The sequence below is a fragment of the Citrus clementina genome, unplaced genomic scaffold, assembly GCF_000493195.1.
Source record: "Citrus clementina cultivar Clemenules unplaced genomic scaffold, Citrus_clementina_v1.0 scaffold_4, whole genome shotgun sequence".
In the NCBI taxonomy this organism is placed as follows: Eukaryota; Viridiplantae; Streptophyta; class Magnoliopsida; order Sapindales; family Rutaceae; genus Citrus; species Citrus x clementina.
In genome coordinates this window covers 11,677,311-11,703,412 of record NW_006262274.1, presented here as the reverse complement: position 1 = coordinate 11,703,412, position 26,102 = coordinate 11,677,311, and the positions used below count along the sequence as shown (strand labels likewise).

Sequence of the window (26,102 nt, the reverse complement as noted above, 5' to 3'; positions counted from 1 at the left end):
TAGAGTAATTGTTAAGATTTATTCTTTTGTTTAAGGGCAAAAACTCAACCAAAAATACAAAATCCTTGTTTAAATGAACAAAAATGATTTTACGAATTAATAAACTAACACTTTATTATTAGTAGTAAATTAATATATTTTTCTACATAATCGAATAATTGATAGTATGTTAAATAAATATTATGTTACAAGAAAATAATAAAACATTATTTATATGGAATATGAAATTAAATTCATTTTCATATTTTGTGCATTTTATCTATTTAAGATAGTAGAATCTCTTGTGTTAGAGAAAAAAAAAAAAGATACAATGTTTGAACATTACTCACAGTCTCACATGAGTGAAAGGAAATTTGTTGTTATTATGTTAAATATATATATATATATATATATATATATATATTGTCAATAATGGTTAGTAAATAATATACAATGTTTAACTATATATTAAATTAATTAAGTTGTTAATTAATAAGAGAATGTATTAATTTAAATATATATTAATAAATGTAAGAATAAATCATTTAATTAGAAACTTAGTTCAATAGTGTAAAAAAATTTAAAATACTATGGACTTACATATTAAAAATTTAAAATTTTTTATTATTTTTATTTTACATAAACAACAGGGACATTTAATATTAATAACCTAATAAATACATTTAAGCGTTATACAACTCTAGTATTAAATCCAAGTGATTTGAAAGACGAAAAAGGTACCAAACCCGTGAGTAACATAGCTGGACCCCTTTTTTTTAATATGTTGTTACTGCTGTCATAAAAATATTAGACATTCGTGTCTTCGTTTCTTCCACAAGAAATTTAAGTGCTGTATTTAAATCCGATTTAACCCATTGTACTTAAACACAATGTCACTTATTATTATACTCTCGGCTAACTTTATTTCTTTTAATGAAATTTATTAAAAGCATTAAAAGAACTACAGTTGTAAAAAAAATTATCAATTTCCTTTTTAACAAAAAAAATACTATTCTACATTTTACAATACCCAGCATTTCCACGAATCCTTTTAGATTTCACAGGTCAAATTATATTGAAGAAGCTCTTACTCTCTCACTCTTACTCTTACGTTTCTCCAGCTGGGTGTTGAATCCGAAATTAATGGACAGTCTCGTGGGGTTCAGATTCCACCCAACTGATGAAGAAATCATTCTTCTCCTGACGTTGAAGAGATTTGACCCTGGTTTCTCTGTCCGTACGATCAAGGAAATTGATTTGTACAGCTTTGAGCCTTGGGAGCTACCCTGTAAGTAATCGTGCCAACGAGTACTCTGCATGATATCTGTTTAAGTTAATTAGTTTAGTAACTAAAATTCAAAAGTTAATGGAATCTTTTGCTGCGATGCAGGGCATTCTGAGATTCAGTCTGAGGAAGAAGTGTGGTACTTTTTCTGTGAGCCTTATTACAAGTATGCCAAGAGTAAACGGGCTCATAGAAGGACAAAGGAAGGATACTGGAAGAAGACTGGCAATGGTTCAAAAATCAAGCGCAAATACAGTACAGAGGTGATTGGTACGAAGAAGATTTTGTCTTTTCTTCGAGATGATACTGCTGCCAAGAAAGCTAAGACTGAGTGGGTTATACATGAGATTGCTGTTGAAGATAGCCCTGATTATGAGGTATCAGCTTCCGTTTTAGAATTGCATATGTATTGTAAAATAGTTCGTTTATTCTCGTGAAAAATAATTGTAACATACTCTGTTAATTTTATTGCAGAAGGACTTTGTTGTGTGTCGCCTTGAAAGAAAACGGGATAAGAAGCATGGTGTTTCCAAAGATCAATCTAGTCAAATTTTGACTTCTGAAAGAAATCATGTAGCAGAAGCTACGGAAAGAAATCATGTTGCATAAAAGGAAGATTTGGTTTCTAATAGAAATCATTTAGTAGAAAGCACTGTTTTGGTCCCTGAAGTTCAAGCAAAAGGCCATATGAATCGTGTTGTAGAAAATACTGTTTTGGTCTCTGACGATCAAGCAAGAGACCATAGAAATCATGTTGCAGAAAATACTGTCGAAAATTCGGCAAAGACTTGACAACTTGCAGAGTTCAATCCACAGGGTGGTGGCTATAATGGGCTGAGTGATGCCTCTTTCCCGGCACTGCGGCCACCAGTTTATTCAGAAAAGGAATCATCATGTGCAAATGGTTCTAGTTATGGTAGTGGTTTATTGAATTCTCAATTTGACGGTGAGCAGGTAGATAGCCAGTTCAATTCTCAAAGGGATTTTCAGAATGAATACTCTTCTGATGAAACTGGACAGACCACTCCTGACTTCTTCTCGTCAGATGAAGGAGTTTTCCTGGAGGATAGCAGTGAACCGAGTCCTTCAATGAATTATATTGATAGTACTTCAGTAGCATATGTTAAGAACAATCAAATCCTCAAGGACGATATTATATTATTATGAAAGTTGTAATATTGCTTCACTCATAATGTATTGTATTCCAAGCTTTGTAAATCTTTGAGAGTAGTTATCTAGGGCACTTGGATGCTCAAGTTGCTCTATGTCATATGTAATAACTACATGCAACAGTAGGGCCAAGTTTTGGAAAAGTTCAGCTTGTTAAATGGGACTATGGGAGTGCTTATTGAAAACAATAGTTGCAGATAAGACTTGATAGACCTAAGGGAAGATCAAAAGACCTCAATTACGCATCTGTTAGAAATTGCAGACTTGGAACCCTACAGAAAGAGGTTATTTTAAGGTAAATGAAGATTCAGCCACCAACTCAGATAAGCAAATCTCAGGGCCGGGAGCTGTTATTTGAGATGAAACTGGGAATGTAATTACAGCTGCAGTTAAGTCTTCAAAGTTTTGTGGAGATGTATCTGTTGTGGAGGCAGAAGCGATGGAGTTGGGTGTGCATAGTGCGGGTGTGCAGGCTTAGCATTATTGATTTTTGAATCAGACTTCCATGAGGTGGTTAATTTTGTAAAGGAAAGGCTGGGCAGTGGATTCGAGATCTTCTGGATTGTCTCAGAAATTCAGAACTTAATTAAGGGATCATGTTAGTGTCCCGTTTGCTTATAGAAATGCAAAACTGTTGTATGTATGGGGCTCATGCGCGGCACAACTGATGTATTTATTTTCTCCTATGAATTGAAACTGGTTTTATTCTCAGGAAAAAAAAAAAAACTGCCACAATGTATTTTTTATATATTGTGAATATTAGATAACCATTTAGTCTTGCTCATCAAAGAAATTTACTGATTAACTGAGAAAGAAAACAAAAGATCCATAGACCATTTATATATGATGTTAAAAGTTCTTGGGACAGGAACTATCTTCATTCATGTAAACACGACACTCTATTCAGTTTGTTCGTCCTTTGTGTGGCATCTGTAACAATCTCCTAGCGTCCTTGTAAATAATACGAAAATGTTATTCAAGCAGTTCATTGTGGCTTTGAAGCTTAAATAATTTTCACACATTGGGAAACCAAAAACAAGAGATAAAATGAGCTGCTTTCTGGATGACTGGAGTTGCTCCTTCGGAAAGGTTAGTTATTACTTTAAAGAAACAAGTAATGAAGCAGAAACAAGAGATAAAAATGCGCAGACCACTGCTTATTTCATTTCATCGGAATACATTCATAAAAGATTGTTTCTGGTATCCCAAAATGTGTGGTGTCCAACTATAGCTATTCTGCACTACTCGTCCTCATCCAATGGTCAACATAGAGTTTATCTTAAGCTAATGAAAAGTTTTTGAAAATAAAATTGGTAATTCGAGATCTTTTAAAATTGATTCTGAGACATTTCTCAAAATAAATTTTAAAAAATTGCATTGTCAAACACGGTGACAACGGCTGCTAGTGCACGCCTTGATCACGTATTTTTGTGGTGCGACACTCTATACAGTTTGTTCGTCCTTTGTGCATTATTAATAATATAAGGTCATGAACTGTTAGGTATGGGCTCGATCACATGATCCCTCTGCTCACCGCACTAAACCTGTCTGCTCACCGCGGTTTGCTAGTGTAAGCTGAGTCATCTGTCGCATTTTGCCACATCAGATTAAATGTTCCTTGAGTCGTATGCTGACTTGAATTATTCACTACTTGTGAAAGAAGTAGAAGCTTCTAATATTATTAGAAATTAGCAAACAACGTATTAAAAAAAAAAAAAAAAGAAATTAGCAAACAACTTGCAGAGGAAGGAGAGACACGTGTCTTTATTTCCTTTAACTCCTTCTAAAAGAAGGAGACACCCTGTAGTGGAACGCCGACCACAGGATGTCAACATTTCTTTTTACTCACGTGAAAACAAACCTGTCTTGACACGTCATCAGCTGCCCCTTAATGTTTCGTCGACCAATCACCAACCTGCAAGCTATTGTGTAGATAAAAAAACGATGAACCCGCCCTATCTCTTGTTGCAGGGCAAATTTTTCCCATGAGAGACGGCAAGCTAATCCTCAGGCACTTTGAATCAAATCTGAAAAATGGGCTATCTTGTTTTTAGATTATTCAGATTCCATCCACCAGATGAAGAAGAAATCATCAATCGTTTCCTGAACAAGAAGAGACTTGACCGTGATTTCTCTGTCCAGCCAAGTAAAAAGCATACAGCTAAATGTGTCGTGTACGGATTTCATTCCACGTACGGCCTTTTTCATAAGGTGACTGCTTTGCTTATTTATTTCTTATTTGTTTTCTTTGATTTTGGTTCTCACTATAAGAAATTTCAATGAAAAGTCTGTCTTTGCTGGAAAAAAATAAATAATTGATTGTAAACATTCTAAATTTTGAGCTTATACTGTTTACAATTTGTGTAAAAGGAATTTGTTATTTGCCTCTTAGAAAGAAAATGAAAAATTTATCAAGCCTAAAACTTTCAACATGTGATGATGGTCAATCGAGTCACCAATTATGTCTAATTTTAGAAATCATGTTGAAGTAAAGAGAGTTTTTCCAGGAGTGACAAAGCGCACGCCTAGAGACAGTTTCAATATCAAGTTATCCATTTTTGCTGGATGAGACTCTTATATGAGATTATATCTTCTTTTCCATTTTAGGTTGAAGGTCAACAACTACCTAGTCTTGATTCTGACAATCATGTTGCAGAAAATATTAGACAAGAGGTGAGGAGGAGCACAATTTAGCTTTCAATTTCAATTCTTAATTTATGTATAGGGATCATAATCCAATCCAAAACTAATGCTTCTTGTTTCTGGTTTTAGGTAGAATATGAACAAGTAACAGATCATATTATGACTTATAACGTAGAAATCATGTTGCAGAAAGCGTATGTTCCAGTTCATGGGTAAGAAAGAACGGTTGTTGACAGTTTTTTATATCAATTAATGATTATAGTGCAGAAGGAATATATTCAGAACTAATGCTATTTATGGTTCTTATTTTAGGAAGAATTGCAACTACTACCAAGTAACCATTTGGTTTCTGGTTCTAGAAATCATGTTGCAGAAAAAATTGAAAAAAAAAATATTTCCAGAGGTGAGGCAAAAACTTGAATTTAGGTTTTTTTCAAAATCAACTTACATATGTATGAGAAATGGTATCCAGAATTTATAATGCCTTGTTCATGGCCTTTATTTCAGGTAGAATGTCAATTATTTCAGGTAAAATATCAATTACCAAGTCAGAGAAAGATCACAATTAAGAAATATCAACCTACCAATGTAGTGCATAGGTAACTATTTTTGGGACTAATGATACGTTGTCGTTGGCTCTAATTTCAGGGAGAACCTCAACTGTTACCAAGTCACCATTTTCACCTTGCACTATAGAAATCATGTTGCAGAAAATACTTTTCCAATGGTGAGAAAAAGTAAGCACAATATCTTTAATGAACTAGAAATACATACATACAAAACTAATGCTTATTTGTTCATGGGTAATTCAGGTAGAATCTCTACAGTTGCAAGTCACATTTGATTTCTTAATTTTTATTTTAGAGATCAAGTTGCAGAGCAAACTTTTCTAGGGGTAAGAAAGATTGCTATATAAACAATTTCAAATGCTAATTTATATGTTTTGTGCGTGACAATTATAGAACTTGCATTTCTTCCTAAGTTTTTCTAAGGAGGAAACTTTGGTGTTTGCTTAATTTGATATAATGGATCCCCTCTGCAGTCACTAGAGCAGAGATCATCCTCATGATATTCTGCTGGGTTGAGCAATGACTGTGATGTCTCCAATTTTCAATTTAGCGGCTGCGGGGAAGATGGGAATTCACAATGGGGGCTGCCATGGCAAATAACCTCTGGAAGAAACTGAACTTGCTCATCCTCGTCTCTCCAGTCTCCGCAAGCTAATGGAGAGTATTATTGTTGATACTGTGGTAATGCAGGATGTATTCCCAGCTCTTACATATATATAAGAAAATAGTTACTTCTATATGTGATTGTGTTGCCTAGTTCATGAGAGTAGGTGCTCGTTTAATGGAATGTACTGCTACATTGCTATATTTGATCAATTTACCACATACATATGTTCCTTAGATCAATTGACTTGAGCTAAGCTATGAAAAGTTTCCCATTTGCACAATAATCGCTAACAAATCCAATATCAGCTACTGGCCTGCATGGAAAGAAATGCCTGTGGGTAAATGGTAAATGAACTACTTGAGAATATTAATTAAGTAGCACATTCGAACAATAATCAAATCCTCTTAGGAGGAAATCATGTTAATTTACTGTAGTTGATAATTTGATATGGTGATAATACTTCAATCATTCTTATTACCATAAAGAAGGCTGTAAGTAGCATTTGTATATAATTATATGGTGATAATGCTTCAATCATTCTTAATACCACATAAATAACTATGAAATCCTCTACAAGGAAAGTATTATTATTATAGACAATGTCGCACATGGTTTGTAATCTTTGAGACTAATCACATGCTAATGGAACCGTTATGTCGTTTATTACCTGGGCAGTCCATTTCGTGTGTATTTGATATCTTTGTGTGGCATATGGCCAAGTTTCTTAAACATATGGAATATTTGTTTATAGTACTCATACGAATAGATCATAGGCCTAATGCCAGACCATCCATGATCCATGGATTGTATATGGAGGGAAAGTGGTTTCTTTGATTGTGAGATCATGGCAATTGCTTTCCTATACCTCAGATCAAATTGTCTAGTGGTAGTCCTCATAAATCTCCTATATCAGAATAACTTGCAAAGCTAAATATCAATCATATAAGATGAAGATGCTCCTCAAAGACTCCAGTTAGAACGAAGAAAATGGAGGCTGGCTGTTCCACTGACAACTATATAAATTGTTATAGGGATGGAGAGCAAGAAATCTACTCTACCGGTGCAATTTTAAATAATTAATAAATATATAAGCTATATTTTTATTCATAATATATACTCGAGACAATTATATCACCGAGTTGGGCTCTTAAATTTTAAAGGGCTGTTGATGCGAGATTCTGGTTGCCTTCTCTACCAAGATCAGGACCTCTGCTCGACCAACTCTACTACGACCAGGATCTCTCCTCGTAAGGTTTTTTCTCTAAAAGTTCCTGCGTACACAGAAGCAGGTCAGAGTACGCCGATTGTTTTCTCGGCGTAAACCCTCCGACGCTCAAGTCAGATATGAAGGTTCTGGGAGTGTTTGCCACAAATCTTATGGCTTCTCTTTAGTCTCAGTTCTTAGAGCTCTCTTTTATTAGTTCTAATAGCAAAAATTCTAACTCTTTTACCTTCGTTGGCTACCTTTTTATAGACTTCCTCTGAATCCCGATCTTCCGTAGTCCACGCCCATTATTCTCCCCACCCTCGGATGTGGATACCCCATTATCGTCATTGTGGGCGAATGGAGATGGACCTCGTGCCTTGATTCTCGGATAGGAATGCACGTCTTGCCAACTGTCGTTGACCGGGTCTCCTCGCCTCGACCTCTAGCAGGAATGACCTTATGCCTCTAACAGGAGTTCGGCCTCGCGAATAGCATATTCGTGGACGAGCAGAATATTCCTGCTCCTGTTCCCCTGCTACCTGGCTCTTACAGGACACACCTGCTCGCAGAACTCTGCCACCAAACATCTGCTCATCACGTCTGGTCTCGTCGGAGTATTTCCCTCAAACACCGGTCCTCCAGTTTCTAGTGTTGGGTAATGTAATGGACCAGCAGTAGAAACTCAACGGTTCTTGCTCGCGTGGGACTGGAAAAGGCTGCCAAGAATCGTGTCGTATTTAATTGCGGATGAAGTGATGTGGCAGAAATCTACCCCTCCATTTGAATTTCAAACCTACGGTTGTAAGATTCTCGGGATATGTGTCATTAAATACTGGCAGCCCAAGAGTTTGCTCCTCAGTAAGAAAACCCAAAATCCTCAAACGCGAGCTCGTCATTTTCTCCCTTCTTGTCTCTCCGGCGAATGAACCTTGGCATTAAAGCTTTCATCCATGTCTCTCTCTGACCGAGTCCCTGCTTCAGGTATTTCTTCTATTTTCTCAGTCTTGGTTAGTTGTAGATAATTTCTTTTCTCTATGCTTTGTTTGGGTAGAATTTGGTGGTGTTGCTCTAGTTATAGCTTAGGGCATGTCAAAAGGTAAAGAGAAAATCGTTGAGGTTGATGACGATGAGTTAGACTTCCTGTCCAGTCTGCTCACCGATCATACCTTTGACCCCGGGATCCCCTTAAAACCCATTAGATCTAGTGTTGGTACTAGCGCTAGGAGGATGCCCCCCCAAGTAACCTCCTCGAGTGGAAATAGTGGTAAGGAGGGATCTTCTGGCTCGGAAAATACCCTAAGTGAGGATCCAGGAGGTGACTCTGGTGAGGGATCCTCGCCAGGAACACTGTGACCAGAGGGGCGGAGTACAGTAGGAGGTAGAACCCTGTCGCGGGATTATGCTGTTGATTACGTAACGTGCTCGACCACATTCAACGAGCTCGATGACCTCCGGCTCAGGTATCATATTCCTGGTGAAATACCCCTTAAGATCCCAGGAAAGAAGGATGCTCCTAGCAGATCTCCTAGGGGATATGTTACCCTGTTTCTGGAGAGCTTCAATTATGGGCTGAGGTGCCCCTTGCAACCCTACTTTGCACGGATACTCAACGGGCTAAATCTAGCTCCTGGTCAACTAAACCCCAACGGGTGGAGAGTACTCTATGGTCTGTTCATATTGTGGGACAGATGTTATCAAAGCGAGCCCACAGTTGAGGAGGTGAAACACCTGTACCAGCTGAAAAGTAGCCCCAAAGATGCTGGCTGGTATTACTTCCAATTCAGTACTAAGACCAGGAAACCCATAACCGAGATTCCTACTGGTGGTGGTGGGAATTGGAAGAAAAAGTTTTTTTTTTTGCTGGGGGTCCTTGGGGTCAGGTTGCACGGGTTGACGGGAAGGATTATCGCGTCCCACCCCGTTTTGTGGTTCCAGGTTGTCTGCTTGTTTTAATTGTCTTGTCTCCATAGTTATTCTCACTTTGTTGATTTGTCTCTAACCAGATGTCTGTTCGTTTTACAGATTCTTGGGGCGTTCACTTCTCGCTTAAACCCGACCAGCTCAAACGGGTCGAGGCTGTACTGGCCAATTCCTGCTTGTACCGATAGCTGATAACTACCTATAACATGTTCGAGTCTGGTTTGGTGCCCCCCGGCCATAAGATGGAGGATGCTGTGATTGGGGCTCTGACTCGGAAGCGCCCTTGACCTCAAACTGCGAAAATAGACCAGAGCAAGGACGCTCCCACTACGAAGCAGGTGAATATTATGCAGCAGGTTCCTCCCCTGAAGACTCTACCTCCTCCTCCTGCCAAAGTCGGAAAAACTAGTGGAGCAGCCACTAATCCTGCTTCCTCTTCTCCTCCTGTCGGGCCTATATCTCGTTTATCTGACAGCCGAGCAGAACACTTGGCCCCCTATCTCAACGAGCTTTCCAGACTCATGAGCAAGAAGGATCTGGAGGACTTTGATGGCTGCACTCTAGGCGAGCTGGTGGGAGCCATGCAGTATAGCGCCTTCCATCTCAGCTGCATGACCACCTACTATAAGGCCAAGGTTGGCCGTTATGACAGGAAGATGAAGGAGGACATTCAGTCGGAGAGGACCAGAGCTGACGATGCTGAGAAGAAAGCAGGGGAGCTGAATCTCGAGAATCTGAAGTTGATAGAGCAAGAATCTCTTGCTCAAGCAAAGGCCATTACTCTCGAGGAAGAGCTGACTAAGATCAAGGAGGATCTGCAAAGGCAGAAAGCTATATACGAGGTTCAGCTCGAATCTCTCCGCGACTCCCACCGGGTTTAGGTCGAGAACCTGGAGAAGGAAGCCGACAACCAGTACGACCAGGGACTTCGACATTCCTATCGTTGCATCATGGCCGTCCTCGGAAAGCAGCATCCCGATCTGAAGATGGATGACCTTGCAGCTGGTGTTGCTCAACACATGGACGAGGAGGCGGCCAAGGGAGATGCCGAAGGGGGGAGCCAATCCTGGTCAAGGAGGAAAACTCTCCTCCTTGTGCCATCCATGCTGATGTTGTTGAGGCGAGCACCCCTCCGGACGCAACTGATGATACCCCCCTTGCACCTGAGGTGGTCCAGCCAACTGATGCTGCTCGGCTTACTGACCCGCCATCTTCTTGAGCATGTTTCTTGTGTTGTAATGAACGATGTATTCGAAGATTATCGGTTATTGACAAATTAATGAAAATGTTTTTGATTACTTTCTTGTGTTGTATTTACGAGTCATTTTTTCGTTTCAGGGTCTGCTCGCCTTTGCTTGGCCGAGCAGGCTCTGGCTTGGCATATGGTTTTGCCATGTGACTGGCTTTCAGACTTAGTTTTCTGCATGTCTTGGGATTCTACTCGCCTCCGCTCGGTCGAGTAGATCCTAGCACGCTTGGCTTCTAGTCTCGCCGTAAACAGGCTTTGAGACTTGGCGAGCCTTTGCATGCCTTCGAAAATATTCGAAAATGTTCAATTTACATAATTTATGTTACCCGACCTCCTGCTCCACTACCTGAGGCCTGATGGTCCCTCCTCCTGATCGGCCTATTCCCTGGTAATGCTTTCTTCTCTTTCTTTCCCAACCCTTCTAACTGGTCTGTCTTGATCTGTGCTGTCTTTTCCTCTTCAATCTCAATGTCCCTCTTAGCCTGCTCGTATGCGGTTGCATACGTCTGAATAACTGGACTTCTCAAATTGTACCACGGCCTTCTTATCTTCACCCCTTCTTTCAATCCCCTAATGCCTGAGGATGGTTGAAGGCTCCCAAATCGAGGACAGCACGATGAAACCTCTTGATGAATTCTCTAAGGGTTTCTTGTTCCCCCTGTTTCATGCTTTTCAACTCCATCATGTCATCTTCTAGTGCCATTGCCCCACGAAACTTTTCTGCAAATTCCTAGCACATCTGCTCGAAGGTTTTAATGCTCCCCCGAGGAAGTTTTCTGTACCACTCGCGTCCACGTCCCTCAAGGGATAGTGGGAACACCTTGCACCTTTGGGATTGAGATAATCCTTGTACCATAGTTATATCGTTGAAGCGCTCTATGTGCACCAGCGGATCAGTTCGTCCCGAATATTTAAGGTCTTGGAGGCGGAAATCTCTCGGAATAACTGTCCTCATGATCTCTGCTGCGAGCGGTGATTCTCCATCCAGCATTATCCTCCAACCAGGAGCTCTGCTCCTTCTTTGCATGTCGTCAATTATCTGCACTAGTTTGCGCACTTCCTCCTCCAGCTGCACTGCACGACCAAGGTCACGTGCTGCAACTTGATCCTGCTCTTGCTCTACATCATGCAAATGTTGCCTCAACTCTGTTTCCTCTGCATTCGCCACCCCATCGTCCTCGTCAAAAATCTGTCTTGCCGGGGATTGCTTTTCCTCTCTATGAAATTCTCCCCGCAGAGGTATGTTACCTCTGTCACCACCAAATCTCCCAGTAGTTTGACTTCTCCTCGTACTATCGGGACTTGGTGCCACTCCACCACCTCTCACCCTTTCCTCCTGGGTTCCCCTTCGTTCACTCCGCAGCTCATGTAGGATGGTTGTCAGGGTCTCCATCTGTTTTTTCATCCGTTCCATCCAGTCGAACATGGCTTTTTCCCGTGCTTCACTGGCTATCTCCCTCAGCGTCACGGAATCATTAAGCCTCATATCACTCCCTTGTGCACTACTTCCTCCTGTCTCCATTGCTTTTCCACTTGCTTCACTCCTCTTCTTGCTATCAACAGAAGCTTTTTGATCAGTTCCCCAAAGACGGCGCCAAAATGTTGATGCGAGATTCTGATTGCCTTCTCTACCAAGACCAGGACCTCTGCTCGACCAACTCTACCACGACCAGGATCTCTCCTCGTAAGGTTTCTTCTCCAAAAGTTCTTGCGTACACAGAAGCATGTCAGAGTACGCCGGTTGTTTTCCCAGCGTAAACCCTCCGACGCTCAAGTCAGATATGAAGGTTCTGGGAGTGTTTGCCACGAATCTTACGGCTTCTCTTTAGTCTCAGTTTTTAGAGCTCTCTTTTCTTAGTTCTAATAGCAAAAATTCTAACCCTTTTACCTTCGTTGGCTACCGTTTTATAAGCTTCCTCTGAATCTCGGTCTTCCGTAGTCCACGCCCATTATTCTCCCCACCCTCGGATGTGGATACCCCATTATCGTCATTGTGGGCGAATGGAGATGGACCTCGTGCCTTGATTCTCGGATAGGAATGCACGTCTTGCCAACTGTCGTTGACCGGGTCTCCTCGCCTCGACCCCTAGCAGGAATGGCCTTATGCCTCTAACAGGAGTTCGGCCTCGCGAATGACATATTCGTGGACGAGCAAAATATTCCTGCTCCTGTTCCCTTGCTACCTGGCTCTTACAGGACACACCTGCTCGCAGAACTCTGCCACCAAACATCTGCTCATCACGTCTAGTCTCGTCGGAGTATTTCCCTCAAACAAGGGCTAAGGGACTTAAGGAGGTAGATCACTAAGGGCTTCAGGGGGCAATACTCAAAGCATAAAATAAAATCTGAACCATTTTTTTTTTCAATTAAGTGGGGTAGCGTGTGATGTGCTAGGAGTGTTGAGAATTAATCCAGTCTGTTCAATCTGTCAGATCCATAAATATTTGATCTGTAAAATTTTAATTCATAGATTAATGGATTTAATTGTATTAAAAATTTTAAATTCACAGTCGATGGATTTAATATAGATTTACAAAAGTAAATTCTTAAAAATCTTAAATACGTAATATGTGTATGTGTGTGTATAATTTTAAAAAAATTAAAACTTGTAAATGTGGCATTATTAGTATAAATAAGTTAAAATGTAGTTACACTAATACTACATTATATTTTATCTATTGATAATAGAAAATAAAAAATAATTAAGTAAACATATACAGCTACCTAAGAAGTATTATTGGAGTAAATTCTTTTATGTTATTTATTTCAATTATTTCTATCCTTTTTTCATGTTAAAAAATACGAATTGTAGGTGGACTTTTTGATAGATTATCCAAAGTTTCAAGTTTCAACTTTTGAATTGATTTTATTCCATAATTTTAGTTAATTTTCATGCATTGATCCAAACAAATCAGATTTTTTCTCTTTGGTGTGTTATTTAAAATATTAATTAATTTAGATTTTATTTAATTATTTGTGGATTGGATAAAATAAATTTTTTTAATTAAAAATCAATATACAAGATGGTGGATTGCACACGGATTGTATCAAATTTGCATTCAATCCGTGGACGTATGAATTGAATTTGGATTAATTTTACTAATTCATGGATTAGATTGGATTAAATATTTGTAATCAATAAAATCTTGGATCAGATATAGATTGGTCCGCGAACACCCTTACCATATATGGCCTTCATCCCTAATTTGTTAAGAATTAATTTTAATATTATTTTTAGACCTTAATTACTTTTCAGTTTATTCTTTTAGAATTCCTGTTGCTAGCAAAAGAAGATATAATCTCAATATTGTTATTGATAGTGTAATATTGGTTCAACTTTCCCTTGTTGAACCATACAATTTGGATAAAATAATACTCGATAAATTGATAATTTCAATTGAATAAGTTATTCTTGACTGTTTGAACTTGGGACCAACATGTTAAATTAGTAATTTATAAGATAGTAAATTATAAAAAAAAAATTGATAGGGCCCCACTTACTGTATAAATTAATATTTAACTAATTTAAAACTTAATCTATATGATGTGTCTATGTGGCTTCTTAAAAAATGTTCCAAGTATTGCTTACTTCACCATGAAATTAGTTTTCAACTTTAATCTTATCTTTAATTTTTTATAATATGGAAAGAAATTTTGGTTGACATTGTCTTTTGTAATAAAAAATTATATGATGTCATTATCACTTTGGGTGCTTCTTTTTGTTAGTAACTTTGTGGTAGAACCACCATTTTTTATTTACGAAACTAAAATTTCTATAAAAATGTTATTCCTATATATTTTAGTCAATCATTTAATAATTAAATAAAACATAGTAAATAAACACAAAAATTTCAAATCAAGGTAAATCTATAAACACAAGCATGCAGAGGGTATGGCCAAGTTGTTTCAAGCGGTTTTATTTAATTGGCCATCTTGTTCGAAACTTGCGATTAATTTAGGCTCTGCTCGCCTTGTACAAAGACAACTCTAAGTATAGGCGAACAAGACAATCACCTGATAAAAGTATAAAAAATAATCACCTAGTCTAGACCCAGACTCGGACTGGACACAGGGAATGCTAGGTATTACCCACCCCAAGGATGAAGTCGAATCGGTCTCCTACATTACTTGATAAGCTCGGGATCCGGCCTGGAACATAAATTTTATTGAAAAAATTATAAAATATATATTATTTTAAATAATTATATTTATTTGACTCATCTATTATAGATGTGTAAAGCTTTAAACATTTAAAATTCATATTTTCATGTCCAATTTCATTGAAATAAATTTAAAAATTATAAAATTATAAAAAAAGTATAAATATATAATATTAAGAAATATAATCCGGCTATAAAAACAAGGATTAAAAAACTTAGCCTGAGTGTCTAAAAAATACATATGCACTGGGTTCGGGCATTACCATACCTAGACCCGGACCCAAGATTTGCCAACCCTATCACCTAGGGCCCTATATTTTAGAAAGACTCCATTTTTTTTTATTATGTCCATTATAATATTCTAATTAATAAAGATTTTTTTAAGTTGCATATGTAGGAAAGCCTATTTTAGATATTTCTCTAATTAATAATTATCCTACAATTAAGAATTTTTTTGATAGAAAATCTATATTTGATAATTTTAATGTTAAAGAGATATAAATAATAATATTGTCTAACCATTAATTCATTAATAATTATTCTTTCAAAAAAAATTAAATTCCCAAAATTATCAGTTTCTTAAGAATTAATCTTTAACTTTTAATTTTCCTTTTAATTTCTATTAAAATCTTAAAATCTCCAATTCAATAAATGAAAAATTTTCTTACCTTATTCGCCAAAAAAAAAATTATATTCACTATCTCGCTTGAAAAAAAAATGGTTTCTTAAAATACAAAATCTATAGCCATCATTTAATCATCAATTAATCATTTCAACTTTTTAAGTGCTACTGTTATTATTTACCTAAAATTAGTATTATTTTTATTTATTTATTTTTATAATGATAATTACTTTTGAGCTATTTAAGTGCTATCATGATAAATAATATACATGAAATTAGTATTATTTTTTATTTATTTCTATAATGATAATTAATTTTGAGCTATTTATGTATTTTTAGCCAATGTTGAAATTGTTGAATGAATTTAGGCATCATAATAAAAATTCATCGAAAGACCAAATGTTCCAATGTGAACTTCGCACACGTGTGTGTGTGTGTGTAGTAGTAGTAGCTTTTTAGTCTGAAATTTTAAAGTAAAATGTATATATATATATATATTAATTATATATGTATGTATGTATGTACTTATGTATGTATTGGAGCTTGTCTGACGGAAATACATAGAAAATCAAGAAAATACCTGTTCCGAAAGAGTAGAAGGAGAGATGTAACCGGTTCATGCACATCCACCAGTTACTGAACAATATGAAGTCATCAGGAATCTGCGTAGCAGTGTAGGACCGTCTGAGTCAACTCAAGTGTATTCAAAAGTCTTGCTTTTGCTTTTTATTTTTATTTTTAATGAGCCATCCAATCCGAGTAAATTCCTTCTTGGAAGAGGGGGACATGTTGAATATTTTGCAGAATAACTAATGATTCTAAAAAGATTTCAAAATTTTGCTTTAAAAATATACCGGTGAAAATCTTCTATAAATTGACATAAAACCAAAGAAGTTGAAGATTCTAGATTTCCTGTAGCAGAATTGTGGGGGAGAAGGAAGGTGACTCGGAAGTGTAAAACAGAAAAAGCAGCAAAGGAATCATATGGTGGCCAGGTGGTGCCTTAAACTTTCTTGGGTAACAAGTAACGCGTCCTTCTTGCTTTTGTTTTAAAAGGTGGGGAATAAAAAAATTATCCATGATAAGGATGATGGTTCGATCTAAAAATTCATCACTCACAAATTAAAGTTCGGAACGAATTTATGAGTTCGTAAATTAATTTTTACAATATTATTTATTGATTTACGATATTATAAATCTGTCCTGAATTTTAAGTCTGAATATAACAAATAGTCTATTCGATCATCAAACAAAATTCCAAATGTATTTTTGAATTCCCTTATACATTGTCTTTTTTTTTTAAAAGACCAAAAAAAAAAACTAAGCAGTGCCACCAAAATTTTCATGAAAATTTATCCTAATTGCTTTCAAAGATGTAAAATCATGGATGATGATAACTCATTTTTGTTAACCAATCCTGTAAAACACTTTCTAATATTTTTTTTGTTATCCCAACCAAACACGTGAAGTAATTAACGACAACTCAATCAACATTAGTTTAATTGCTAGGGTCGTTTTATAAAGTCATAATTAAAAGCACGGCATCAATACCATATCTAAATATGAATTATGTAAATAGAACATAAGACATGTAAACTTAATATAAAATTTGTGAATCAATATTAAATATAAAATAAAAATTATGTAAATGAAGCATAAGAATTGCAAATAAAAAGTAAAATAAGTAAATTAGCATGGAAGTGATAAATTGATGTATCAATGGTAAACAAAACAAATATTTATACATATAACATAAAACTTGTAAATCAACAATAACTGTCAAATAAAACATAAATTAAGTAAATAAAACATAAGACTTCTAAATGGGAGATAAAACGAGTAAATTAATGTAGGAATGATAAATTGGCAAATTGATGTATCAATGGTAAACAAAACAAATTTTATACATATAACATAAAACTTGTAAATCAACGATAAGTGTCAAATAAAACATAAATTAAAGAAATAAAACATAAGACTTTTAAATGAGAGGTAAAACAAGTAAATTAACAAAGAAATGGTAAATTGACATATTATTAGTAAACAAAACAAACTTATAAATATCACATAAAACTTGTAAATTAACATTAATGTAAAATAAAACATAAATTTTGTAAAGAAAACATAATATTTGAAAATGAAGGGTAAAACAAATAAATTAACATAAGAGTAGTAAATTAGTATATTATTGGTAAACAAAAGAAAACTTACAAATGTACCATAATACTAATAAATCAACATTAAATGTAAAATAAAACACAATTTTGTAATTGGAACATAAGAATTGTAAATGAAAGGTAAAAGAAGTAAATTAACATAAGAGTAGTAAAATAATATATTATTTGTAAACTAAACAAAAACTTACAAATATAGCATAAAACTTGTAATCAAATTAAGTATAAAATAAAACATAAATTATGTAAATTGAACATAAGACTTATAAATGAAGGTAAAATAAGTAAATTAGCACAAGAATGGTAAATTGGTGTATTATTGGCAAATAAAACAAAAGCTTATAAGCATAATATAAAAACTTGTAAATCAACAATAAGTATAAAATAAAACATCAATTAAGTAAATGAAATATAAGACTTGTAAATAGAAGGTAAAACAAGTATCATATTATAGGAGAGGTGAATTAGAGTATTATTGGTAAACAAAATAAAAATTTACTAACATAATATAACTTGTAAATCATTGTTAAGTGTGACATAAAATATAAAATATGTAAACAAAATATAAAACTTGTAAATAAAAGATAAAATAAGTAAATTAATATAAGAATTATTTAAAAAGATGAAAACTTATAAATGTAAAATAAAAACTCATTATAATAATTATTACCTTGTAAATTTTCTTATTTTGTTTCTAAATTGATTAATGATAGTTTTGGGTGTATGTAATATATGTGAAATTTGAAAAACTATTTTTTTCATATTTTCAAAGTTATTCGTATGATAAGGTACTTTGCATCCTTTTAAATCTTCTCGTCAACAAACCCAAATGATTTTTATGTCTAAATGAAAAGCAAGACTTAAAATTACGTGAAATATGTATAGAACATAAAATTAAAATTATATGCAATTTAATTGATATATTATATACGTTTAGTAATATAAGAATAACTTTTAATTTTGTTTCAACTTGATCCACATAAAGAGAAATAATTTTACTTAATTAACCTGTGTAGTAAACAACACTATGATAGAGAAAAAAAATGAATGTCTAGAATGAAAACAAAATTTATAGGTAAACAAATTCAATAAAACTTATTCCAATTCTTTTGGGCATAATGTGCCATGTTTTATATTATTTGAAGAAGTGCTTATTTTGTTTGTAAAACACTAATTTACTGCTCTTATAGTAATTTACTTGTTTTACTTTCAATTTACTAATCTTATATATAATTTACAAAATTTATGTTTATACCATAATTTTAATCACACCATTATAGAATTTTCTTAATTTTTCATATCATGAGGACTTAAGTTAGGCAATTTTGAAACTTTTGGTTTTAGAATTCTTTTTACCCAAAAACAAAGACCCTAAAAATATAAGGATAATGATATTTTCACCTCATAAGTTTTGAAAATAGGTGTAGGTATTTTCATCCCACTATTTTTATAAATCCACCTCACCTCCATAAAATAATTACAATAAGTTCACATTATTTTATAAAATTATAAATTAATTATAAGTTTGAAATTAATTAAATCAATCTTATAATATTCTTTTTCTTTTCTGACTTAATCTTTTAACAATTTTTAGCTATTTAAGGTTGCTTTAACATAAGTTCAATTTGATTATTTTATCCTTATAGTATGAAATGACCAAATTACTTTAAGAAATGTATATACTATTGAAACTAATTTTTTAGGCATTTAGTTTTATGGTTTATCATCTAATATGTTTTATAGAAAATTTAATAAGTTTCAATACACCACATGTACTACTTATATCTTGTTAATTTAGTGGAATATTAGTAATCATGCTAATATATTACTACTTATACATCATAAAAATATAAAAAAATTGTATAAAAATTATTAAAGTTAAAGTAAAATTTTAGATATTTTGGTACTTTTACATTGTGAGTGTAAAATAGTCATATCAATTTATGTTAAAGCAACCTTGTTGATAAAATATAATAAAGAAACATAGTCTCCAAAAAAAAAAAAAATATGAATCTAATCGATTAATTTTTTTAAATTTCTTCTTAATTTAAAATTTTAAAAAATAATGTGAATTTATTATAATAATTTTCTAAAAGTGGGTGAATTTTGGGTTGGGAATATCATCGTCCTTTGCAAACCCACTCCATTTCTAAGAAATAATTACAATAAGTTCACATTATTTTTTTAAAAATTCAACTAAAGAAAAAGTTTAAAAATTTAATCAAATAAAATTAAATACCTAAACTATTAGATATAAGAGCTCATGTTTTTTTAGAACAATTTGGTCATTTTATATTATAAAGTTAAAATAGGTAAACAAAACTTATCTTAAAGTAAACGTAATAATCAAAGATACATATTTAAAAAAATTATAAGAAGGATTTAATTGATTAATTGTTTAAACTTTTTGTTAGTTTGTATATTTTAAAAATAATACAAACTTGTTATAATTATTTTTTGAAATTGAGATGAATTTATAAAAATTATAAGATGAAAATATCCCCACCCAAAATATAATAACAATTCTTCAATTTTTTTATTTTTTCTTATTTTTTCGATTTTTTTTATTCTTTTAGTTCTTCTTTGATTTAATCCCATATGATCTACTTACTATACTTGTGCCTTGTTGTACTGTTGAATAACTATGGTCCTTTTAAATGCAATTTATTATTATTCTTCTGCATTATACAGAGAAGAACAAACTCGTCACTGGTTGACGGACCGTCAAACACGATCCACAAATTCTGTACACTCTCACTATTGCCACTTAACGCCGTTGGGAAACATCACTACAGCACTATGCGTAGAAATCAAGCCAGGCCACGGAGGTAGAATGACGTGTTAATGATGACGTGGTAACGCTTTCTGTTAATTTAAGGGTGGCAAAGAAGAGTGATGATTCTGTTATAAATTTTTGTATAAATTTATCTTGTATAAATTGATATGAAAATAATTTATTAGTTGAATAAAAATATAAAATAATAGAAATAAATTATGTGGGCTAAGAAATATTTAATTCAATCAATAAATTAATGTCACATCAATTTATATAAAATAAATTTATACAAAAATTTATTCCTATATCATTACTCGGCAAAGTATAATTGAATTAAATCATAATCAAATTGGATTAAAGTTTCATGTATAGAAATTCTATTTATTTATTAAATGAAATATTAAGATTCGATTCGTTTATTAAATAAATATTTATTAATTTATTTGCTGTATAAAATTAAATGAATTGAATTTGAATTCATTTAATGACAATTCAATCGAAAGTTAGATGCATTTATAATTTGTTTCTAAAAATAATAATTAATAAATAAAATTAAGTAAAATATTATAAAAATAACATACTATCAATTACAAACGAATCTAAAGGAATAAATAAAATAATAATTTCATAGTTAGTTTAAATTTATTTATTTAACAAATTGAATAGAATTCACTTATTCATTAAATGAATTAATTTTTTAAAATTTAAATTTAATTAATTTAAATCGAATTGAATTGAATAAATGAATTCTTAATTAAATTATCACAACTTTATGTTACAATTATATATATTAATAATTTTTTTATCTGAATCCTAAATATGAGAAAAGTCCAAGAAAATTTTTAAAATTGTAGATTTAAAAACTTAAAGTGATTAAATTTATTCACATTTCATATATATATATATATCACTTTCATTTCTGTTATCCTACTGTCACTCGTCTAAATCTCATTTTCAAACAGTATTACTACACGCTGATTGTTCGCAGACGAAATTGATACAGATATAGCCTTAAACTCTGTTTCTTGTGTGTGTGAATCAGAAATGGGCAGTCTCACGGGCATCGGATTCCGGCCGTTGGATGAAGAAATCATTGATCTCCTGAAGAAGAAGAGGCTTGACCCTGGTTCCTCTGTCCAAACGATCAAGGAAATTGATTTTTACAGCTTTGACCCTTGGGAGCTACCCGGTAAGTATCACGCCCAACAAGCACTAAACGATGTCATTGGAGTTAGTTCAGTAGCTAAAATTCAGAACTAATATATTGGGTTAATGAATTTTTGTCATGCAGGGCTTTCTGAGATTCAGTCTACGGAAGATGTGTGGTACTTTTTCTGTAAGCCTAAGTACAAAGGTGCCAAGCGGAAACGGTCAGGGCAACAGCGACATAGAAAAACGAAGTCAGGAACCTGGAAAATGACTGGCGGTGGTTCTGAGATCAAGCGGAAAAACAGTACTGAGGTGATTGGTGACAAAGACTATCTTGTTTTTATCCATGACGATGCTGCGTCCGAGAAAGCTAACACTAAGTGGCTTATGCACGAGATAGCTATTGCGGATGACCCTCTTTATAAGGTACGAGCTTTGTTTAGAATGAATTGGACATGTTTTGCAAATACTAGAAGCGTTCCAATTTAGGATTTAGGATTTGTTAAAGTTCGGAAAAATAACTTAGTGACATGTTTTGGACATGTTTTAGACATGTTTTGCCATATAGTTTAATAGTGTAATGGCTGGAAACACTATTAAGCTATGTGGTTTAATAGTTTAGTGAAAACATCATTCAGAATACAATAGACAATAATGTGAACTTATTCTATTTCCACTTTTTATTCGTGTAGGAAAACTTTGTTGTGTGTCGCCTAGAAGGAAGAAATTGGGATAAAAAGCTTGGTGTTTCAACTCCGGATAAACATCAATCAAGTCAAGATTTTGCTTCTAGTTCTAGCATCAATGTTGTAGAAGATATTTCTCTAGAATCTGCTCAACCACCAGATCGATATTTGGTTTCTACAACAAATCAAGTTGTAGAAAATATATTCTTGAAGACTCAGCTACCACCGAGTGAGAATTTGTTTTCTTGTAATGAAGACTCAGCTACCACTAGTTTGGATTCAGGATTATCACCGCGTGTCTGTTTAATTCCTTATTCTGGAAATCATGTTGCAGAAAATACTTCTACAGGATTGCAACTAGTACCACATGACGTTTTGGAGTCACTGAGACTACCAGATGAGAAATGGGCTACTTATTCTATTGATGTTGTAGAAAAATCTTTGGAGGCAGAACCTCTAATTCCTGTAGAATTCAATACACATGGTGGCTTTAATGGGCTGAATAATGACTCTTTCCTGGCATTGCAGTCACCAACTTATCTGGAGCAGGAATCGTCGTATTCTAATGGTCCTAGTTTTGGTTGTGATTTATTGAATTATCAAATTGACAGTGGACCGGTAATTGCTTTCTCTGAGTTGCAGCAACTACCAAACCACTTGATTTCTTGTTTTGGAAATCATGTTGCAGAAAATACTTATACAGGATTGCAGCTAGTACCACATGACATTTTGGAGTCACTGAGACTACCAGATGAGCAATGGGCTACTTATTCTGTTGATGTTGTAGAAAATTCTTTCGAGGCAGAACCTCGAATTCCTGCAGAATTCAATACACATGGTGGCTTTAATGGACTGAATAATGACTCTTTCCTGGCATTGCAGTCACCAACTTATCTGGAACAGGAATCGTCATATTCTAATGGTCCTAGTTTTGGTTGTGATTTATTGAATTCTCAAATTGACAGTGGACGGGTAATTGCTTTCTCTGAGTCGCAGCAACTACCAAACCACTTGATTTCTTGTTTTGGAAATCATGTTGCAGAAAACACTTATACAGGATTGCAGCTAGTACCTCATCACGTTTTGGAGTCATTGAGACTACCAGATGAGCAGTGGGCTACTTATTCTGTTGATGTTGTAGAAAATTCTTTCGAGGCAGAACCTCGAATTCCTGCAGAATTCAATACACATGGTGGCTTTAATGGACTGAATAATGACTCTTTCCTGGCATTGCAGTCACCAACTTATCTGGAACAGGAATCGTCATATTCTAATGGTCCTAGTTTTGGTTGTGATTTATTGAATTCTCAAATTGACAGTGGACGGGTAATTGCTTTCTCTGAGTCGCAGCAACTACCAAACCACTTGATTTCTTGTTCTGGAAATTATGTTGCAGAAAATACTTCTACAGGATTGCAGCAAGTACCACATGGCATTTTGGAGTCACAGATATTATCAAATCAGTATTGGGCTGCTTATTCAACTAGTGCTATTGGAAATTCTTTTGAGGCAGAACCTCAACTAGTTGCAGAGGTCAATACACACGGTGGCTATAATGGGTTGAATAATGCTTCTTTGTCGGCACTGCAGTCACCAATTTACCCAGAAGAGGAATGATCGCATTCTAATTGTCCTAGTTATGGCTGTGATTTTTTGAATTCTCAATTTGACGGTGAGCAGGTAGATGAGCTGATCAAATGACAAAGGGCTTTTCAGAATGAACACTCTCGTGAAGAAACTGGACAAACCACTCCTGACTTCAATTCATCAAATTTGGATGGAGGAGCTTACGAGGTAGATAGCAGTGACATAGACACTGAAACCTTCAATGCATGATACTCCTTGGTTCTGTTATTAACTATCAAATCCTCTAGGTGGATATTATATTACTTTAATAGTTTCGTAATAATGCTTCACTCTTGGTTTGTTGTACTCCAAACTTTGCAACCATGGTTACATACTTTGGGAGTCGATTATTTAGAGCACTTGGATGTTCAAGTTGCTCTCTCTATGTGCAACAGTGTGGCCAAGGTGTGGAAAAGTTCAGCTTGTTAAATGGGAATGCTTATTCAAAACAATAGAGGTGAGTGATGCATGACAGGCCTTATGGAAGATCATCCACTGATGATTTTTGCGGCTAGCATGAGGAGATGCTAAGCATACTATTGTCTGAAGGAGAGCCCTAATGCTGAGTTTGCCTTAGACCAGAAAAGTGCTCTGGAACTTCCATTGTCATTATGTATTTGTAAGTTTTGTGTTTGGTGTATTTCTTTAATGATTGTATCTAGCTGGAAAATTGATGTTATCATCATGTCATGATACAGAAGGATTGTTGAAAATATAAAGCATATGTCAATGGGTAGAGATGATCTGTAACCTGATACATGAGATAATGTAAATTACCAAAAATCTAAAAGCTTTTCAATTTGAGTGTCATGATTGATCATCGTTTCAGTGCCTCGAATGGAAGGCATGCCATTTTGTTGATAGCCCTTTTGTTTGGTGAGTCTCCGAGTTTAATTAATTTCACCAGGTAGTTATGTAAAGTTTTTTTTTTTTTTTAAATTTTATTCTCTCGATATCACTAGATCTAATAATGTAAGTCCAGGCATAATATGTTTTTCACTTATTACTTGCAAACTGTATAAAACATATTGGGAACATAAGAATAAACGTATAGTCCTGCCCATAAAGAAATTTACTGATTGAGAGAACAACTGAAAAAGAAAAGAAAAAGGGGAACACCAAGACAATTGCCTAGGTTATCAGTCATAGAGTTAACAAACACACTTATAAGGGTGTCCTTGATAAAGTCCAACAGCGCCTCACTGGGTGGAATGCCCTTCATCTTTTTCATCTTTCTTTGGCTGGAAGAGTCACACTTGCGTAGTCAGTTATTCCATCCATTCCGATTTACACAATACAGACTACAAGACTTCCCTCCACACTTCATAACCAAATCGATCAGTGTTGTCGTCGTTTTATTTGGAGCGGAAATGTTGAGATGAAGAAGATGAGTATGGTTAAATGGGACAATGTGTGCAAGCCTAAGACTTGGGGAGGCTTGGGCCTTAAAAGAATTGATGCTATGAACAATGCTTTGCTTATTAAAATTGGTTGGAGTTTAATCACCTCATCAGACAGCCTGTGGGTCAAGGTTTTACGGTCGAAATATGGCATTGAAGATCAGGCAGTACCACAATCCTTGAACACCAAATCTGGATCCTATATGTGGAAAGCTATTGGAATTATTTGGGATAAAGTTTTGCAGGGAATTAGATGGAACCTTGGGGACGGCAGAAAAGTAAAATTTTGGTGGGACTGTTGGGCTCTTAAGGACAAGCGTTTGATTTTTTACGCTCAGCAACCCCTCCCGGAGGAGTTAATCAATAGCACGGTTTCGGATTGTGTTAATGGCGATGGCTCTTGGAACTGGGGTCTTTTTGCTAATTTGCTCCCAGATAATGTGATCCTTAGAATTGCACCTATCAAACCCCCTTTAAATAGTGGTGGCAAGGATGAGATTAGATGGGCACATTCTAAAACAGGGATTTTCAAAGTCAAATCAGCTTATCTTTATTTAATTCAACAAAAAAAATTGACACTTTTTCAGTTTCTTATTAAAGCTGCTTTTTGGAGGCTAAACAGCACAAACATTTATATATACATGTATATATTTCCAAAAAGAAATGGGGACCATATGTCAGTGCGTGTGAAGAGTTGCAATCGGGAGTCCAAATTAGAATAAATACGCACCAAACCAAAGAGAATGGGCGTTTCATTATAATGGGCAAAATTTAATGCCACAGACACAACTTATGATTGGGTTTTTCCCATGCATGCTACGGCAAACTTTGTTCTCTCTTGCCTTAATTTGCTTTTATTATAAAAGCAACCACTTTTGAA

At 34.6% G+C, this 26,102-nt stretch overlaps 3 protein-coding genes and 1 pseudogene across 10 annotated transcripts; all 4 read left to right on the top strand.

Moving 5' to 3' along the window:
- The window catches only part of LOC112099088, a 4,259-nt pseudogene extending 1,164 nt beyond the window's left edge, over nucleotides 1–3,095 (top strand).
- A 1,176-nt stretch (nucleotides 3,096–4,271) lies between these two features.
- Nucleotides 4,272–6,492, top strand: LOC112099293. Of its 7 annotated transcripts, none has more exons than XR_002906092.1 (8): nucleotides 4,274–4,645; nucleotides 5,042–5,107; nucleotides 5,207–5,289; nucleotides 5,390–5,480; nucleotides 5,585–5,605; nucleotides 5,726–5,804; nucleotides 5,890–5,972; nucleotides 6,120–6,492. XR_002906092.1 is itself a non-coding variant. In XM_024186630.1 (7 exons), the coding sequence occupies exons 1-6, from the start codon at nucleotides 4,469–4,471 to the stop codon at nucleotides 5,771–5,773; spliced, it is 486 nt and encodes a 161-aa protein (XP_024042398.1). In that variant the 5' UTR covers nucleotides 4,273–4,468; the 3' UTR covers nucleotides 5,774–5,814; nucleotides 6,120–6,492. The 7 variants fall into 7 exon arrangements, 1 of the variants encoding a protein (XP_024042398.1); XR_002906091.1 differs by having other exon boundaries at nucleotides 5,726–5,814; XR_002906089.1 differs by having other exon boundaries at nucleotides 4,272–4,645; nucleotides 5,585–5,804.
- Nucleotides 6,493–7,643: 1,151 nt separating this feature from the next.
- LOC112099246 lies at nucleotides 7,644–10,628 on the top strand. 2 transcript variants are annotated; one of them, XM_024186458.1, is made up of 2 exons: nucleotides 7,644–8,441; nucleotides 9,483–10,628. In XM_024186458.1, exon 2 carries the CDS (start codon nucleotides 9,728–9,730, stop codon nucleotides 10,259–10,261), a length of 534 nt encoding a protein of 177 aa, XP_024042226.1. In that variant the 5' UTR covers nucleotides 7,644–8,441; nucleotides 9,483–9,727; the 3' UTR covers nucleotides 10,262–10,628. The 2 variants fall into 2 exon arrangements, with proteins under 2 accessions (XP_024042226.1, XP_024042227.1); XM_024186459.1 differs by lacking the exon at nucleotides 7,644–8,441 and adding an exon at nucleotides 9,338–9,395.
- A 10,745-nt stretch (nucleotides 10,629–21,373) lies between these two features.
- LOC112098976 lies at nucleotides 21,374–24,563 on the top strand. The gene is made up of 3 exons (XM_024186010.1): nucleotides 21,374–21,550; nucleotides 21,653–21,936; nucleotides 22,203–24,563. The coding sequence occupies exons 1-3, from the start codon at nucleotides 21,406–21,408 to the stop codon at nucleotides 23,811–23,813; spliced, it is 2,040 nt and encodes a 679-aa protein (XP_024041778.1). The 5' UTR covers nucleotides 21,374–21,405; the 3' UTR covers nucleotides 23,814–24,563.
- Nucleotides 24,564–26,102: the final 1,539 nt, after the last annotated feature.

What these genes read in the sequence shown, in the direction of transcription:
- LOC112099246 (XM_024186458.1), top strand. Translation starts at nt 9,728, where the DNA reads ATGCAGCAGGTTCCTCCCCTGAAGACTCTACCTCCTCCTCCTGCCAAA.
- LOC112099293 (XM_024186630.1), top strand. Translation starts at nt 4,469, where the DNA reads ATGGGCTATCTTGTTTTTAGATTATTCAGATTCCATCCACCAGATGAA. An exon ending in CGTACGGCCTTTTTCATAAG is followed by an intron (nt 4,646 to 5,041) that starts GTGACTGCTTTG and finishes TTTCCATTTTAG; the next exon opens with GTTGAAGGTCAACAACTACC. An exon ending in AAAAAAAAATATTTCCAGAG is followed by an intron (nt 5,481 to 5,584) that starts GTGAGGCAAAAA and finishes CCTTTATTTCAG; the next exon opens with GTAGAATGTCAATTATTTCA.
- LOC112098976 (XM_024186010.1), top strand. Translation starts at nt 21,406, where the DNA reads ATGGGCAGTCTCACGGGCATCGGATTCCGGCCGTTGGATGAAGAAATC. An exon ending in TGACCCTTGGGAGCTACCCG is followed by an intron (nt 21,551 to 21,652) that starts GTAAGTATCACG and finishes TTTGTCATGCAG; the next exon opens with GGCTTTCTGAGATTCAGTCT. An exon ending in CGGATGACCCTCTTTATAAG is followed by an intron (nt 21,937 to 22,202) that starts GTACGAGCTTTG and finishes TTATTCGTGTAG; the next exon opens with GAAAACTTTGTTGTGTGTCG.